We start from the raw sequence: 19645 nt of genomic DNA, 5'->3' as shown, positions 1-19645 counted from the left end.
CCTAAGGAAACGAAATACATAATTAAATACTACTTCCCCTGAAGATTTCTCTCACATATTTCTGGCACTGAAATAGAACATGTTCCATTGTCGCCATCTCCTCCTGACAATGATCAGACCTCCCAGTCGGATGTTTCCCCACCACTTTCAATGTACTATTTAGCCTTGTGTGTCCCAGTCTCAGCCTTGTGACTACACTTTCCTCCCTTCTCTCTCGGCCTGAGGACCTCCCTGCCCCCATCTTTTCCTGGATCTTATACAGGTGTCTTCCCTTACTCTCCCTGTTCCATAACTCTTGCCACTTATTTTTTACCACTGTATTTATTAATCTCTTGGCTTCTGCTTTACTGATTGACAATTCCATCTCAACATTAGGATGTTTAAAAGCCTGCTTGGCAATAATATCCACTTCCTCATTCCCCTCTACTCCCACATGAGCTGGTACCCAGAGGAACATCACAAATACCCCCATCTGTACAAACACTGCAAAACTTCATAAAATACATCCTGTCTGCTTTGAGACACACATGAATTTAAGCTCATCAGTGCTGCACTGGAGTCAGAGCAGATGTCTGCTTCTTTTACCCTTTTTTTATTAAACCTTTATCGTGGTCCGTTACGGCAGAATGACGTCAGGATCCCAACTTAAAGTGCTAGTGGCTAATCAAAAGATTGACACCAACTACTGCAAATGAAATTGCACCGCAATGATAGGTGACCAATAAGAATTGTGTTATCCAAATAAGAAGGGTACTCTCGAGGAGGGGTGGGAACCCTATTGGTTAGTGCTATCCGGGATTGAACCCCATTGGCGTGAACAAGCTCTTGATCCGTTGTCACTAGTTACCACAGCCACAACGTCAAAATGGTCTATATCTTAAAAATTTATGAAAAAATAAATTAGCTTTTTGGTCTTATTTTAAAATTAGACATAAGGTTAGCAGTGTGGTTAAGATTACTATTAGGTTTAAAATCAGATTTTAAGAAGATAAATTGTAGAAATAGGCGGGGTTTAGCCGTGATTATGACTTTGTGGATGTGGTAACTAGGGACGGCCATCATGTCGACTGACTTCGATGTGTAAGAAAAACGTGATGCTGGTTATTGCACGGAGTTGAAAGTACGATTAAAATTGTGAGTTAGCTAATAATTGAACCGAATGGACGAAAATTAAAAACAATAGAGGTTTATACGACTATTCACAAACTGTACATTATGCCTGCTGTCGCTCAAATACCATCGGTTCCATGGTACGTTAGCTCTTGTCTTGCGTAGTTTAGCTAACGTTAGCTAGCAAGCTAATGTCAAATACAGTTTGAGACCTGGGTTGATACTTTGTTGTCATCTCTTAGGCCTTTAAGTTAACAACCTAGTTACATAACCACCTAACGGTAGAGCAATCTGCATTTTTAGCAGTGTTTGCTTCATATGTTATAAATGATTCGTAGTTAGTTAATTTGCCATCAATACTGACAGCGTCACAATTGACATTGTTGGTAACAAGTGTTCCAAATACACCACATATCGCGCGTGATAGAAAGTTAATTAATAAGCGTGCACTTGCTTTAATTAGCTGTCACTTCTAGTTGTCGAAGTTATTCTTGCACAACCAGCAACATGTTTCAGTCTATACCACGGCGGCCTATAAGAATAAGTGAAATCAGTGTATGTGCTGTTAGGCTTCAAAGCAGTTATACACTGAGACAGGGAATTGGCAAGAGTAATGGCAAATCTCAAACCACGACATGGATGGGACGACGCATAGGCCTGTTGTTATCATGGCTCCAGAGATCGGGGGTGGGTACCAGTAAAAAAGTGGCGTCTGACAATAAGAAGCAAGACCTGCTATCAATTTTTGCCAACCATTGTAGCTTTGTGACAGGCCAGAGGCTTCGACGCGCTTATCAGATTGGAGAGCTTTACGCAAACCTGTACTCAGAGCGAACTAGGTGGACCCTGGTAGGAAGCATATGGCGTCGACTCCAGAGCAAGCACGCTTCCACTGCGAAGCTTGTGGCAGCACTGGCCGGTGTCTTCCTGTGGGAGGACGAGAAGGTTCGGGATGAAGAACTACACAGGTAGCGACATGCTGTTACTTACAATTCTAGAGGAGAAACATATTGTTGTGCATATAATTGTACTCTGCCACATTGTACACTGTGATTTGCCCAGGTGTAGAAAGTTAGGCCTACCTTTGCTTCAACCTTGTCCTGTAATGTGAAAGCAGGCAGAATGCTTCGCATGTTTAGTGTTTAGAACCTGTATATACAGCAACACCAATACATGTTGCTTGTTGTGGTAAGAACTCTAACCCTGCTCACTTCCAAAGGTGTGGACTAGAGCTACAAGCTTTGGAGACAGTGAGAAATCTGAGTGCATCCTCAGAGAAGGAGAAGGCTGCAGGGCAGGTGGAGACAGGCTGGGAGGTTGTCATGGAGAAGAAGAATTTCAAAGTGTGGAGGAGGCCAATTGAGGGAAGCCATATGTGTGAATACAGAGGTCAGCCTGCATTATCACACATCTTTGTTGAAACCCAGAACATGCAGTAAACCTTTTCTTTGTGAATATATGGTATTTCATCAACCCATTGATGTAGATCTTCTCTTTTTGCCATGATCATCATCTACAGTACTAGTCAAAAGTTTGGACACACCTACTAATTCCAGGGTTTTTCTTGATTTTTACTATTTTCTACATTGTAGAATAATAGTGAAGACATCAAAACTATGAAATAACACAAATGGAATCATGTAGTAACAAGGTAGGGGTGGTATACAGAAGATAGCTCTATTTGGTAAAAGACCAAGTCCATATTATGGCAACAACAGCTCAAATAAGCAAAGCGAAATGACAGTCCATCATTACTTTAAGACATGAAGGTCAGTCAATACGGAACATTTCAAGAACTTTGAATGTTTCTTCAAGTGCAGTCGCAAAAACCATCAAGCGCTATGATGAAACTGGCTCTCATGAGGACCGCCACAGGAATGGAAGACCCAGAGTTACCTCTGCTGCAGAGGATAAGTTCATTAGAGTTACCAGCCTCAGAAATTGCAGCCCAAATAAATGCTTCATGGAGTTCAAGTCACAGACACATCTCAACATCAACTGTTCAGAGGGGAATCAGGCCTTCATGGTCGAATTGCTGCAAAGAAACCACTACTAAAGGACACCAATAATAAGAAGAGACCTGCTTGGGCCAAGAAACATGAGCAATGGACATTAGAGCGGTGGAAATTTGTCCTTTGGTCTGATGAGTCGAAATTTGAGATTTTTTGTTACAACTGCCGTGTCTTTGTGAAACGTGGTGTGGGTTAACGGATTATCTCCGCATGTGTAGTTGCCACCGTAAAGCATGGAGGAGGAGGTGTTATGGTGTGGGGGTGCTTTGCTGGTGACACTGTCTGTGATTTATTTAGAATTCAAGGCACACTTAACCAGCATGGCTACCACAGCATTCTGCAGCGATACGCCATCCTATCTGGTTTGGGACTATAATTTGTTTTTCAACAGGACAATGACCCAACACACCTCTGGGCTGTGTAAGGGCTATTTGACCAAGAAGGAGAGTGATGGAGTGCTGCATCAATGACCTGGCCTCCACAATCCCCCGACCTCAACCCAATTGGGATGGTTTGGGATGAGTCGGACCGCAGAGTGAAGGAAAAGCAGCCAACAAGTGCTCAGCATATGTGGGAACTCCTTCAAGACTGTTGGAAAAGCATTCCAGGTGAAGCTGGTTGAGAGCATGCCAAGAGTGTGCAAAGCTGTCAAGGCAAAGGGTGGCTATTTTGAAGAATCTCAAATATAAAATACATTTTGATTTAACACTTTTTGGGTTACTACATGATTCCATATGTGTTATTTCATAGTTTTGATATCTTCACTATTATTCTACAATGTAGAAAATAGTACAAATAAAGAAAAACCCTTGAATGAGTAGGTGTGTCCAAACTTTTGACTGGTACTGTATATATATTTCTTAGGGGCTAGATCAGCTTCAATATTGCAGATAGATTGTAGCTTCCATCAATATAAATGAGTAGGTGTGTCCAAACTTTTGACAGGTAGTGTATATGGATGATGTAATAAAGGCTTTACACTTTTTTTTCTTTAGACCAGCCTCTCTGGTATTATTTATAATTTATTTAGTGTTTACACTGTTCCAAATTGTCAGAAACTATATTTACAGTGAGGGAAAAAAGTATTTGATCCCCTGCTGATTTTGTACGTTTGCCCACTGACAAAGACATTATCAGTCTATAATTTTAATGGTAGGTTTATTTGAACAGTGAGAGACAGAATAACAACAAAGAAATCCAGAGACAGAATAACAACAAAGAAATCCAGAAAAACGCATGTCAAAAATGTTATAAATTAATTTGCATTTTAATGAGGGAAATAAGTATTTGACCCCCTCTCAATCAGAAAGATTTCTGGCTCCCAGGTGTCTTTTATACAGGTAACGAGCTGAGATTAGGAGCGCTCCTAATCCCAGTTTGTTACCTGTATAAAAGACACCTGTCCACAGAAGCAATCAATCAATCAGATTCCAAACTCTCCACCATGGCCAAGACCAAAGAGCTCTCCAAGGATGTCAGGGACAAGATTGTAGACCTACACAAGGCTGGAATGGGCTACAAGACCATCGCCAAACAGCTTGGTGAGAAGGTGACAACAGTTGGTGTGATTATTCGCAAATGGAAGAAACACAAAATAACTGTCAATCTCCCTGTGCCTGGGGCTCCATGCAAGATCTCACCTCGTGGAGTTGCAATGATCATGAGAACGGTGAGGAATCAGCCCAGAACTACACGGGAGGATCTTGTCAATGATCTCAAGGCAGCTGGGACCATAGTCACCAAGAAAACAATTGGTAACACACTACGCCGGGAAGGACTGAAATCCAGCAGCGCCCGCAATGTCCCCCTGCTCAAGAAAGCACATATACAGGCCCGTCTGAAGTTTGCCAATGAACATCTGAATGATTCAGAGGAGAACTGGGTGAAAGTGTTGTGGTCAGATGAGACCAAAATCGAGCTCTGTGGTATCAACTCAACTCGCCGTGTTTGGAGGAGGAGGAATGCTGCCTATGACCCCAAGAACACCATCCCCACCATCAAACATGGAGGTGGAAACATTATGCTTTGGGGGTGTTTTTCTGCTAAGGGAACAGGACAACTTCACCGCATCAAAGGGACGATGGACGGGGCCATGTACCGTCAAATGGGTCGTGGATGGGTATTTCAGCATGACAATGACCCAAAACACACGGACAAGGCAACAAAGGAGTGGCTCAAGAAGAAGCACATTAAGGTCCTGGAGTGGCCTAGCCAGTCTCCAGACCTTAATCCCATAGAAAATCTGTGGAGGGAGCTGAAGGTTCGAGTTGCCAAACGTCAGCCTCGAAACCTTAATGACTTGGAGAAGATCTGCAAAGAGGAGTGGAACAAATTCCCTCCTGAGATGTGTGCAAACCCGGTGGCCAACTACAAGAAACGTCTGACCTCTGTGATTGCCAACAAGGGTTTTGCCACCAAGTACAAAGTCATGTTTTGCAGAGGGGTCAAATACTTATTTCCCTCATTAAAATGCAAATCACTTCATAACATTTTTGACATGCGTGTTTCTGGATTTTGTTGTTGTTATTCTGTCTCTCACTGTTCAAATAAACCTACCATTAAAATTATAGACTGATCATGTCTTTTTCAGTGGCAAACGTACAAAATCTGCAGGGGATCAAATACTTTTTTCCCTCACTGTATAATAATAACCCTCCTTATTCCTTGATGATCATCATTATAATAATAAGTAATGTCACTATCATTAGTAGGTTGTGTATAGCAGCCTTGTATAACCACCATTGAGCTGTAGGCCTAAGAGCACATCCTGTTTTTTCTTTATACCGTAACTTACTTAGGCCTGTATTTCAATAATTCGATAGGCTACTGTATCTATCAATCAATCAATACTTTTTTCGTTCATGTCATCGCACAGCATACGAGTCATTCATGATTTGAATTGCAGTCAAGTATTTTCGTTTTTAAATAAAATAACAAAGTGACCATTGAATAATTAGCGTAAACAATAAATGGTCCCAAACTGTTCCATTTCGGAAATTGCATTCACGAATGAATGCAACTGTTTTTAGTCTTTGCTGTAATAAAGGATTTGCAAACAAACGTTACAACAGACTCTCTGGTACGCTTATTTAGTGTTGTTTACATTGTTCCAAACAGTCAGAAGTTATATTGTAATCTAACAGCACCTGTTTGGCAACCAGCGCTTGCTCCTTACCTACTTTTCCTTGATCTCCAGTATTTTCCACAAATAGTCAAATTTATTCCACACATCTGATTTCCCCTTTTACCTCCTGAGCAACCAGGAAACATTCCCCCATTTCGAGTTTATTTGTCACGTCATCTGCATCCATTTTGCTGTTACAGTGTTCAGAATTTGCTATAACCTATTTATTAATGTGATTATGATATGCTATAGGTCAGACTCTATTGGTCACGTGCATGCGATGCATACATGTGTCACGTAAAGCGCATGGGTTGAGGGAATAGGGAATGTTTTTCCTAAACAAATTAGGAATTTCAGTAACAACTTTTCAGTCAGAAATGGCTGTAATTATGTTGCAGCTTCAGCAACACGGACTGTGCGATACACACTGTTGATGTTCTGTGATGGTCGCTGCACCATGGAGGAGAGAGACAACGGGTGCTAGTCACAGTCACTCGCTGTCCTCTTTTTTTTAACACAACGCAGCAAGTCTGAGCCCGGCCCAGCACAATCAAATCAATTGTGGTCGGACTCCCTCTAGTCATTTGTGTGTCTTCATTATTTCATCAAACAGTTCGCTTAAAGCATCAGACAAGCTCAGTGCATATACAGTGCATTCGGAAAGTATTCAGCCCCCTTGACTTTTTCCAAATTTTGTTACGTTACAGCCTTATTCTAAAATTGATTAAATCTTATTTTTGTAGCAATTTACACACAATATTCCATAATGACAAAGCGAAAACATGTTTTTAGAAATTTTTGCAAATGTATTAAAAATAAAAAACTGAAATACCTTAATTACATACAGTGAGGGAAAAAAGTATTTGGTCCTCTGCTGAATTTGTACGTTTGCCCACTGACAAATAAATGATCAGTCTAATTTTAATGGTAGGTTTATTTGAACAGTGAGAGACAGAATAACAACAACAAAATCCAGAAAAACGCATGTCAAAAATGTTATAAATTGATTTGCATTTTAATGAGGGAAATAAGTATTTGACGCCCTCTCAATCAGAAAGATTTCTGGCTCCCAGGTGTCTTTTATACAGGTAACGAGCTGAGATTAGGAGCACACTCTTAAAGGGAGTGCTCCTAATCTCAGCTTGTTACCTGTATAAAAGACACCTGTCCACAGAAGCAATCAATCAATCAGATTCCAAACTCTCCACCATGGCCAAGACCAAAGAGCTCTCCAAGGATGTCAGGGACAAGATTGTAGACCTACACAAGGCTGGAATGGGCTACAAGACCATCGCCAAGCAGCTTGGTGAGAAGGTGACAACAGTTGGTGCGATTATTCGTAAATGGAAGAAATACAAAATAACTGTCAATCTCCCTCGGCCTGGGGCTCCATGCAAGATATCACCTCGTGGAGTTGCAATGATCATGAGAATGGTGAGGAATCAGCCCAGAACTACACGGGAGGATCTTGTCAATGATCTCAAGGCAGCTGGGACCATAGTCACCAAGAAAACAATTGGTAACACACTACGCCGTGAAGGACTGAAATCCTGCAGTGCCCGCAAGGTCCCCCTGCTCAAGAAAGCACATATACAGGGCCGTCTGAAGTTTGCCAATGAACATCTGAATGATTCAGAGGAGAACTGGGTGAAAGTGTTGTGGTCAGATGAGACCAAAATGGAGCTCTTTGGCATCAACTCAACTCGCTGTGGTTGGAGGAGGAGGAATGCTGCCTATGACCCCAAGAACACCATCCCCACTGTCAAACATGGAGGTGGAAACATTATGCTTTGGGGGTGTTTTTCTGCTAAGGGGACAGGACAACTTTACCGCATCAAAGGGACGATGGACGGGGCCATGTACCGTCAAATCTTGGGTGAGAACCTCCTTCCCTCAGCCAGGGCATTGAAAATGGGTCGTGGATGGGTATTCCAGCATGACAATGACCCAAAACACACGGCCAAGTCAACAAAGGAGTGGCTCAAGAAGAAGCACATTAAGGTCCTGGAGTGGCCTAGCCAGTCTCCAGACCTTAATCCCATAGAACATCTATGGAGGGAGCTGAAGGTTCGAGTTGCCAAACGTCAGCCTCGAAACCTTAATGACTTCGAGAAGATCTGCAAAGAGGAGTAGGACAAAATCTCTCCTGAGATGTGTGCAAACCTGGTGGCCAACTACAAGAAACATCTGACCTCTGTGATTGCCAACAAGGGTTTTGCCACCAAGTACTAAGTCATGTTTTGCAGAGGGGTCAAATAATTATTTCCCTCATTAAAATGGAAATCAATTTATAAAATGTTTGACATGCGTTTCTCAGGATTTTTTTCGTTGTTATTCTGTCTCTCACTGTTTAAATAAACCTACCATTAAAATTATAGACTGATCATTTCTTTGTCAGTGGGCAAACGTACAAAATCAGCAGGGGATCAAATACTTTTTTCCCTCACTGTATGTACTGTATTCTATACTATTCTACAGTATCTTAGTCACTTTAATAATGTTTACATATCTTGCATTACTCATGTCATATGTATATGCTGTATTCTATACTATTCTACTGTATCTTAGTCCATGCCGCTCTGACATCGCTCGTCCATATGTATATATTCTTAATTCATTCCTTACTTAGATTTGTGTGTATTGGGTATATGTTGTGAAATTGTTAGATATTACTGCACTGTCGGAGCTAGAAGCACAAGCAGTTCGCTACACCAGCAATAACATCTGCTAAACACGTGTATGGGACCAACAAGATTTGATGTGTCTATATATGGAAAAATACACGTTTAAAAATGTTGACCAATCGATTGGTCGAAAGAACAGATGTCTTTTGGTCGACCAAGATTTTTTTTTAGTCGGGGACAGCCCTAGTGTCAGCATTAAGACCCCTTTCCCTCTTATCTTTTCACAGTTTTGGGTTCTTATAACGATGTCACCCCCAGACAGTTCTTCAATGTTCAGGTACTAAGCTAGTTTCCTTTATGCTAACTGTGTAAATTGCTAAATTAGTTTTAAATGCAAAAAAAAACACATTTGTGTGCAAGAGGAAGCTTTTTAGTGATTTTAATGAACCCGTTGAGAAATTATTCTGTAGAAAAATGTGTGGTGTCACTGTACAAGTGACTTGTGTGTAGATTCAGCACCAGATTCCTTGTATATTCATACGCTCCTCTTGCGTTTGAGTGTCTATGCCCATATTTAGCTCTTGTTGTTTTGTACATGTCTGTTTACCCAACTGCGCTTGGTGGAGTGTAAGGTTTTTGTGCAAGTATGTAGCTCTATGTGTTGTATGTGTGTGCTATATTACACCTCTGCTCCTCTCTTGTCTCATGCTCTAACCTTTGCCCCAGTTGGACACAGAGTACAGGAAGAAGTGGGATGCTCTGGTTCTCAAGCTGGAGGTAGTGGACAGGGACGTCAACACCGGCTCAGAGGTTGTGCACTGGGCCACACATTTCCCTGTAAGTTTCCCCTGCCAACTCACACACTAGAAATGCGGAACTCGTGCTTATCATCAAAGTCATGCACTTGTAATATGCCTTCTCTCTGATGTTACAAAGTAACATCTGTAGACTGTTGTGAGTGCTGCATGTTCTTGCCTTGCTCATGATGTTCTCAATTTGAGTATTACAGATACTTGCAAGCATACAGTGTTGCAGGAGTTCCCAAACTATTTTGTCCCACGACCCCATTTTGATATCTAAAAAGTCTGCTGACCCCACCAAAGTGAAAAAAATGATGTAATTAACATCCAATGTTTACTTTTTATTTGGGGCTATGGCTGTCAATTGAAAAACATTCAAACAGTATTTATGATTGTCTTCTCTACTCACAATCATATACTTTTAATGTGGTGCAGTCAATTGCAAATTAGTCTGACGTAATGTCTCTTATCTCACCACCACTGATGAGATGGGTGTGCTTGATGCATGTCGCGTCGGAGCTTCTCAAAGTCAGGGGGCGTAGTTGACAGTGCACACCTAATTTCGGCTGTCACATCCAAGCTGGATCAATATTTGGTTTTAATGCAGACGAGAGCACTGAATCCAGCTTCACACAGATATGAGCTGGTGAAGGGTAGACAACTGAGAACTCTGAAAAATACGAGGTGAAATCATGACGTCAGTGATCTTTAGGTCAGAAAGTCTGAGCTCTAGAGAGAGGCCCGAGTTCCTGAGTTGGAATTCTGAGTTGATGACCGTTCAAATATATATTTTCCAGTTGGAGCGCGTTTCTTTCAGAGTTCCCAGTTGTCTTGAACGCACTGAAATCGGAAGTCAGAGATTTCCGAGTTCCCAGTTGTTTGGAACGCGGCATTAATGCTCAGATGGAGACGGCAGGGTATTCCCTTTGAGTCGGGAACCAAAACTCCTCCGTAGTGATACGTGAATGTGTTGTCTGCAGCATTTGGTCACATGACAGCTCAATCAGCTGTTTGATTTGACTTACCGGCATTTCAGCTGAGCCAGGATCACAGTCAAACGGATTGGGAAGTAGGTCCGTCCCAATGTGCTCTTCCAAGGCAAAGAGTGGCTATTTTGAAGAACCTCAAATATAAAATCTATTTTCATTTAACTTTTTTGGTTACTACATAATTCCATATGTGTTATTTCATAGTTTTGATGTCTTCACTATTATTCTACAATGTAAAAATAAAGAAAAATCTTTGAATGAGTAGGTGTTCTAAAACTTTTGACCGTGTGTGTGTGTGTGAGGGGGGGGGGGGAAGTATTTGATCCCCTACTGATTTTGTATGTTTGCCCACTGACAAAGAAATGATCAGTCTATCATTTTAATGGTAGGTTTATTTGAACAGTGAGAGACAGAATAACAACAAAATAATCTAGAAAAACGCATGTCAAAAATGTTATAAATTGATTTGCATTTTAATGAGGGAAATAAGTATTTGACCCCCTCTCAATCAGAAAGATTTCTGGCTCCCAGGTGTCTTTTTATACAGGTAACGAGCTGAGATTAGGAGCACACTCTTAAAGGGAGTGCTCCTAATCTCAGTTTGTTACCTGTATAAAAGACACCTGTCCACAGAAGCAATCAATCAATCAGATTCCAAACTCTCCACCATGGCCAAGACCAAAGAGCTCTCCAAGGATGTCAGGGACAAGATTGTAGACCTACACAAGGCTGGAATGGGCTACAAGACCATCGCCAAGCAGCTTGGTGAGAAGGTGACAACAGTTGGTGCGATTATTCGTAAATGGAAGAAATACAAACGAACTGTCAATCTCCCTCGGCCTGGGGCTCCATGCAAGATCTCACCTCGGAGTTGCAATGATCATGAGAACGGTGAGGAATCAGCCCAGAACTACACGGGAGGATCTTGTCAATGATCTCAAGGCAGCTGGGACCATAGTCACCAAGAAAACAATTGGTAACACACTACGCCGTGAAGGACTGAAATCCTGCAGCGCCCGCAAGGTCCCCCTGCTCAAGAAAGCACATATACATGCCCATCTGAAGTTTGCCAATGAACATCTCAATGATTCCGAGGAGAACTGGGTGAAAGTGTTGTGGTCAGATGAGACCAAAATGGAGCTCTTTGGCATCAACTCAACTCGCCGTGTATGGAGGAGGAGGAATGCTGCCTATGACCCCAAGAACACCATCCCCACCGTCAAACATGGAGGTGGAAACATTATGCTTTGGGGGTGTTTTTCTGCTAAGGGGACAGGACAACTTCACCGCATCAAAGGGACGATGGACGGGCCATGTACCGTCAAATCTTGGGTGAGAACCTCCTTCCCTCAGCCAGGGCATTGAAAATGGGTCGTGGATGGGTATTCCAGCATGACAATGACCCAAAACACACAGCCAAGGCAACAAAGGAGTGGCTAAAGAAGAAGCACATTAAGGTCCTGGAGTGGCCTAGCCAGTCTCCAGACCTTAATCCCATAGAAAATCTGTGGAGGGAGCTGAAGGTTCGAGTTGCCAAACGTCAGCCTCGAAACCCTAATGACTTGGAAAAGATCTGCAAAGAGGAGTGGAACAAAATCCCTCCTGAGATGTGTGCAAACCTGGTGGCCAACTACAAGAAACGTCTGACCTCTGTGATTGCCAACAAGGGTTTTGCCACCAAGTACAAAGTCATGTTTTGCAGAGGGGTCAAATACTTATTTCCCTCATTTAAAATGCAAATCAATTTCAAAAAATTTTGACATGTGTTTTTCTGGATTTTGTTGTTGTTATTCTGTCTCTCACTGTTCAAATAAACCTACCATTAAAATTATAGACTGATCATTTCTTTGTCAGTGGGCAAACGTACAAAATCAGCAGGGGATAATACTTTTTTCCATCACTGTGTGTGTGTGTGTGTGTGTATGTGTGTGTATATATATATATATATATATATATATATATATATATATTACTGCTCAAAAAAATAAAGGGAACACTTAAACAACACAATGTAACTCCAAGTCAATCACACTTCTGTGAAATCAAACTGTCCACTTAGGAAGCAACACTGATTGACAATACATTTCACATGCTGTTGTGCAAATGGAATAGACAACAGGTGGAAATTATAGACAATTAGCAAGACACCCCCAATAAAGGACTGGTTTTGCAGGTGGTGACCACAGACCACTTCTCAGTTCCTATGCTTCCTGGCTGATGTTTTGGTCACTTTTGAATGCTGGCTGTGCTTTCACTCTAGTGGTAGCATGAGACTGAGTCTACAACCCACACAAGTGGCTCAGGTAGTGCAGCTCATCCAGGATGGCACATCAATGCGAGCTGTGGCAAGAAGGTTTGCTGTGTCTTTCAGCGTAGTGTCCAGAGCATGGAGGCGCTACCAGGAGACAGGCCAGTACATCAGGAGACGTGGAGGAGGCCGTAGGAGGGCAACAACCCAGCAGCAGGACTGCTACCTCCGCCTTTGTGCAAGGAGGAGCAGGAGGAGCACTGCCAGAGCCCTGCAAAATGACCTCCAGCAGGCCACAAATGTGCATGTGTCTGCTCAAACGGTCAGAAACAGACTCCATGAGGGTGGTATGAGGGCCCGACGTCCACAGGTGGGGGTTGTGCTTACAGCCCAACACCGTGCAGGACGTTTGGCATTTGCCAGAGAACACCAAGATTGGCAAATTCGCCACTGGTGCACTGTGCTCTTCACAGATGAAAGCAGGTTCACACTGAGCGCGTGACAGAGTCTGGAGACGCCGTGGAGAACGTTCTGCTGCCTGCAACATCCTCCAGCATGACCGGTTTGGCGGTGGGTCAGTCATGGTGTGGGGTAGCATTTCTTTGGGGGGCCGCACAGCCCTCCATGTGCTCGCCAGAGGTAGCCTGACTGCCATTAGGTACCGAGATGAGATCCTCAGACCCCTTGTGAGACCATATGCTGGTGCGGTTGGCCCTGGTTTCCTCCTAATGTAAGACAATGCTAGACCTCATGTGGCTGGAGTGTGTCAGCAGTTCCTGCAAGAGGAAGGCATTGATGCTATGGACCGCCCGTTCCCCAGACCTGAATCCAATTGAGCACATCTGGGACATCATGTCTCGCTCCATCCACCAACGCCACGTTGCACCACAGACTGTCCAGGAGTTGGCGGATGCTTTAGTCCAGGTCTGGGAGGAGATCCCTCCGGAGACCATCCGCCACCTCATCAGGAGCATGCCCAGGCGTTGTTGGGAGGTCATACAGGCACGTGGAGGCCACACACACACTACTGAGCCTCATTTTGACTTGTTTTAAGGACATTACATCAAAGTTGGATCAGCCTGTAGTGTGGTTTTCCACTTTAATTTTGAGGGTGACTCCAAATCCAGACCTCCATGGGTTGATAAATTTGATTTTCATTGATAATTTTTGTGATTTTGTTGTCAGCACATTCAACTATGTAAAGAAAAAAGTATTTAATAAGATTATTTCATTCATTCAGATCTAGGATGTGTTATTTTAGTGTTCCCTTTATTTTTTTGAGCAGTGTGTGTGTGTATATGTATATACAGTGGGGAGAACAAGTATTTGATACACTGCCAATTTTGCAGGTTTTCCTACTTACAAAGCATGTAGAGGTCTGTAATTTTTATCATAGGTACACTTCAACTGTGAGAGACGGAATCTAAAACAAAAATCTAGAAAATCACATTGTATGATTTTTAAGTAATTAAGTTGCATTTTATTGCATGACATAAGTATTTGATCACCTACCAACCAGTAAGAATTCCGGCTCTCACAGACCTGTTAGTTTTTCTTTAAGAAGCCCTCCTGTTCTCCACTCATTACCTGTATTAACTGCACCTGTTTGAACTCGTTACCTGTATAAAAGACACCTGTCCACACACTCAATCAAACAGACTCCAACCTCTCCACAATGGCCAAGACCAGAGAGCTGTGTAAGGACATCAGGAATAAAATGGTACTGCACAAGGCTGGGATGGGCTACAGGACAATAGGCAAGCAGCTTGGTGAGAAGGCAACAACTGTTCGCGCAATTATTAGAAAATGGATGAAGTTCAAGATGACGGTCAATCACCCTTGGTCTCGGGCTCCATGCAAGATCTCACCTCGTGGGGCATCAATGATCATGAGGAAGGTGAGGGATCAGCCCAGAACTACACGGCAGGACCTGGTCAATGACCTGAAGAGAGCTGGGACAACAGTCTCAAAGAAAACCATTAGTAACACACTACGCCGTCATGGATTAAAATCCTGCAGCGCACGCAAGGTCCCCCTGCTCAAGCCAGCGCATGTCCAGGCCCGTCTGAAGTTTGCCAATGACCATCTGGATGATCCAGAGGAGGAATGGGAGAAGGTCATGTGGTCTGATGAGACAAAAATAGAGCTTTTTGGTCTAAACTCCACTCGCCGTGTTTGGAGGAAGAAGAAGGATGAGTACAACCCCAAGAACACCATCCCAACCGTGAAGCATGGAGGTGGAAACATCATTCTTTGGGGATGCTTTTCTGCAAAGGGGACAGGACGACTGCACCGTATTGAGGGGAGGATGGATGGGGCCATGTATTGCGAGATCTTGGCCAACAACCTCCTTCCCTCAGTAAGAGCATTGAAGATGGGTCGTGGCTGGGTCTTCCAGCATGACAACGACCCGAAATACGCAGCCAGGGTAACTAAGGAGTGGCTCCGTAAGAAGCATCTCAAGGTCCTGGAGTGGCCTAGCCAGTCTCCAGACCTGAACCCAATAGAAAATCTTTGGAGGGAGCTGAAAGTCCGTATTGCCCAGCGACAGCCCCGAAACCTGAAGGATCTGGAGAAGGTCTGTATGGAGGAGTGGGCGAAAATCCCTGCTGCAGTGTGTGCAAACCTGGTCAAGACCTACAGGAAACGTATGATCTCTGTAATTGCAAACAAAGGTTTCTGTACCAAATATTAAGTTCTGCTTTTCTGATGTATCAAATACTTATGTCATGCAATAAAATGCAAATTATTTACTTAAAAATCATACAATATGATTTTCTGGATTTTTGTTTTAGACTCCGTCTCTCACAGTTGAAGTGTACATATGATAAAAATTACAGACCTCTACATGCTTTGTAAGTAGGAAAACCTGCAAAATCGGCAGTGTATCAAATACTTGTTCTCCCCACTGTATATATATATATACACACACACACACTACCTGGAAATTCTCCCGTGAACCCATTTTCATATCAGGTGACCCCACATGGGTCGTGACCCCTAGTTTGGGAACTGCTGCAGTATTGTATTTTATGAAGCGAAAGCGATGTTTCCCTGAAAAAGGGCTGTGTCGTAGGTCACAGATGGCAACAAGAGGTCATATCCTACATTTCTATTGTGTTTTTGATTTGTTGGATTATCTTCCCACAGTATCCCATGTACTCGAGGGATTATGTTTATGTTCGTCGCTACAATGTTGATATGGAGAATAATCTGATGGTCCTGATCTCCAGGTGAGGGTTGACTTCACGTAAAATAGTTCTAATGAAATACATATGTGCATTACATGAGGTCTTCTTTTCCTATCCTTTTAATTTGTATTCTCCCTCTTCTCCCTTCTATCCCTTTTTTTTGTGCCATTTAGAGCGGTTCAGCATCCTGGAGTCCCAGAAACTCAGGACTACGTCAGAGTCCACTCATACCAGTCCAAGATGGTCATTCGCCCTCACAAGTCCTTTGATGAGGTGAATAGAGAGGGTATCATAAGACAACATAGATTATCATACATCACCATAGGGTAAGATTTTGTTCTATGCTTGTTAGATTACACTGTCTGACCTTGTCATGTCGTCCTGTCCTACAGAATGGCTTTGACTACCTTCTGACCTACAGCGACGACCCTCAGACCGCCTTTCCCAGCTACTGTGTGAGCTGGATGGTGTCCAGTGGTGAGCTCTCATTCTCCTGGTTTCTCTTCACTGAGCTTAATGATTATTCCCAAGTGTAAACTGGATGTAGTAATTGTTAGAATATCTAACAAAAGATTTGGGATATTTACAGGAACAGCCCTCCTTATTCAAATGGACTGCCATCTGTTCATAGTAAATGTACGTACTGTCCATACATGGTGTCAGATATTTCCCTGAAGCGACACAGCAGGAGTGCTTCACTGAAGGGCAGTACGGCACAAAAGGAACCATCAATTCCCGGTGATCTTTCCATCAAATGCAGCCACTAACTATGCAAAACTATTATATTGACCAGGGATAGTTTTTTTTTAAGCCTGCGGTAGCTGGGCTACAGTTATTGGCTGATTCTTCAACATGAACCACAACTTGATCTGCTGATATTGTAGTTCACTGCTTTGCTTCTTGGTCTGATTTACTTTTATCTGGATGGAGAGTCACCTTAGGTTAGGGTATTCAATCAAATTAAAATAAAAAAAGTAGGTCATTGAGGTCTGCAGTTTCCGCTGCCATCATATGAGTGTGGTTTGTACTCCCCAGTGGCGCAGTGGTCTAAGGCACTGCATCGCAGTGCTAGCTGTGCCACTAGAGATCCTGGTTCGAATCCAGGCTCTGTCGTAGCTGGCCGCGATGGGGCGGCGCACAATTGGCCCAGCGTCGTCCAGGGTAGGGGAGGGAATGGCCGGCAGGGATGTAGCTCAGTTGGTAGTGCATGGCGTTTGCAACGCCAGGGTTGTGGGTTCGATTCCCACGGGGGCCAGTATGATTTTGTAAATTTTTATAATGTATGCACTCACTAACTGTAAGTCGCTCTGGATAAGAGCGTCTGCTAAATGACTAAAAATGTAAATGTAAATGTTTGCCCCGTGGTTGTATGTTATCCTGGTCATCAGCTTTTGCCCTCCTCACTCATAGGTATGCCTGACTTTCTGGAGAAACTGCATACTGCAGCCCTGAGGGCTAAGAACCTGGAGGTAGGGATCTATGATTATGCCAGCGTCGTAAAGTCCAACGACACCAAGCACCAGCTCAGCCAGGACCGGCTTGGGGACAACACGCGCCCTGGGCACATCTACGCCTAAGGGACACTTTTTAGCAGGGGTGGGGAGAGTAACCTGCACCTGCTCGCATACAACAACCCTCAAAACACAAGCTTTTGGACACAATGGGTGACAGGATATCAAATGAAGCTTGAATATACATACGTTGAAGATATGCAGTACTCGTGCTATACTGTTGCTATTTGAGTGGTTATAATGGTGACCACGGTCATTTGGCTGACCAATAACCTTCATCCAAAATTCCATGACCGTCACAGCCCTATTGATAACATAATAGTCATGAGAAGCTTAAACGGTACCGACGAGCGTTTGAGCCCTATGGAGAAAATAATCCCCTTTTTCTGCCAGGAGAATTTCCATTGGAGCTTTCTGCCTTGAAACAATGGTGCTAGACAGCTAACATCCTGAGGGGAGAGGTGTCCATTATGCCTCCTTTTGCTAACTTGCTGCTGCACCAACTAGCGAGACTGCACCAAAAATACTACCCCTATAGAGATGATGTTGCCAAAGCATTGTTTCTCGCTCCATCCACCATGTCTACTAGTTTCTTCCAGCCACCTTGTTTGTGTTCCTTATTTGGTCACATCCACACTGAAATAGCTCGCTGTAAAAGCTTAGCTACATAAATACATACATACATAGTTATTTTATATAACAGAGAAAGAAGAACATCTATAAATAAACACGCTGTGATATCAGGAACTCAAGGAACATGCTTTGTAGCTGAATGCCCTGGCATATTGACTTCCACAGATGAGTGGATTTAAGGGCTCTTGTGGTCTCTTTTTCACGTTATGGGATTAGTGATGTTTTTCTCTGCAGAACTGATGTTTCTCACTTCTTTGTCCGTTACGTCTTGTCTGTGTGAGTGTTTTAAACTGCCAGGTCACGTCACTTCTAACAGCCTTCTGAAGATTACCAGTGTCTTCCTGTCCACAAGGTGCCTTATGGCAACCGCAAAATCCTCTATGGGGCAAATGCTCTTGATGTTTTTTGTTTAATTTGCATTGCAGTTCCCCTCCACTCGACAATGTTATATATGCCCTGATCCAAAAATTATATAAAAAATAAGCATGTGTGTTCTTGTGCCACCTGACTATCTGCATTTCAATGGAATGGATATTTACATTATCCAGAGTGACTTAAATGACTTGCTCAAGGGCACATGGACAGATGTTTTTCACCTAGTCTGCTCTGGGATTTGAACCAGCGACCTTTCGGTTACTGGTCCAACACTCTTAACCGCTAGGCTACCTGCTGCCCCATGACGATGACAGAATAACTACATCATCCTGAGAACAAAGTTCAAAGTAAAGGAACAGACATTATTAAAACAGTGCTTGATAGTTTGCACCACAGAGGAAGATGTTTGTGTTACTGTACCTTCACAGTGAAAGTAGCCTAACTGTAGTAGTACAACACATTTTCTATTACTGATGAGCTTTGGAAGGCAAGTGTTTAGTAACATCATGTGCCCTTTGCATCCTTGTGTGTGTGTGTGTGTCTAATATCTTTAAAGTGTTCTTCAGTCTTTGATATATTAGCAATTTTTCTGACTCAGTAAGTTCCTTCTGGTGGACAAAAGGGCATGAATGTGGGCTCTGTGCGATATGTGAATTCTCTATTTACAGCCTGACAATCTGGTACAATTGAATTAACACCCGTTTCTGTATTATATTTATTTTTTGTGTCTGTGTTACTGATATTGGTTAAATCAGGTATTTTTTTTCCATTAAAAGTTTCATGAATTTATGGTTCCAGTATACAGTACATGCGTGACTGCAGTTTGTTGGTAGTTCACCAATACTGAGTTAGAAATGTACAAGTTCATTAAAAACTGTGGTGGAAAAAGTACCCAATTGTCATGCTTGAGTAAAAGTAAAAATACCTTTTTTAATAGAAAATGACTCAAGTGAAAGTCACCCAGTAAAATACTACTTGACTAAAAGTCTAAAAGTATTTGGTTTTTAAATATACTTAAGTATCAGAAG

The 19645-nt window shown here is 42.7% G+C and overlaps 1 protein-coding gene across 1 annotated transcript; it reads left to right on the top strand.

Annotated features, from left to right (window-relative positions):
• The first annotated feature begins 983 nt into the window (after nucleotides 1-983).
• LOC121582410 (stAR-related lipid transfer protein 7, mitochondrial) lies at nucleotides 984-19508 on the top strand. Its single transcript, XM_041898166.2, has 8 exons — nucleotides 984-2078; nucleotides 2330-2499; nucleotides 9158-9207; nucleotides 9597-9707; nucleotides 16058-16140; nucleotides 16272-16371; nucleotides 16491-16575; nucleotides 17509-19508. The coding sequence occupies exons 1-8, from the start codon at nucleotides 1618-1620 to the stop codon at nucleotides 17673-17675; spliced, it is 1227 nt and encodes a 408-aa protein (XP_041754100.1). The 5' UTR covers nucleotides 984-1617; the 3' UTR covers nucleotides 17676-19508.
• Nucleotides 19509-19645: the final 137 nt, after the last annotated feature.

The sequence above is a fragment of the Coregonus clupeaformis genome, chromosome 15, assembly GCF_020615455.1.
Source record: "Coregonus clupeaformis isolate EN_2021a chromosome 15, ASM2061545v1, whole genome shotgun sequence".
NCBI classification, from domain to species: domain Eukaryota; kingdom Metazoa; phylum Chordata; class Actinopteri; order Salmoniformes; family Salmonidae; genus Coregonus; species Coregonus clupeaformis.
This window is presented reverse-complemented; position numbering and strand designations above follow the sequence as displayed.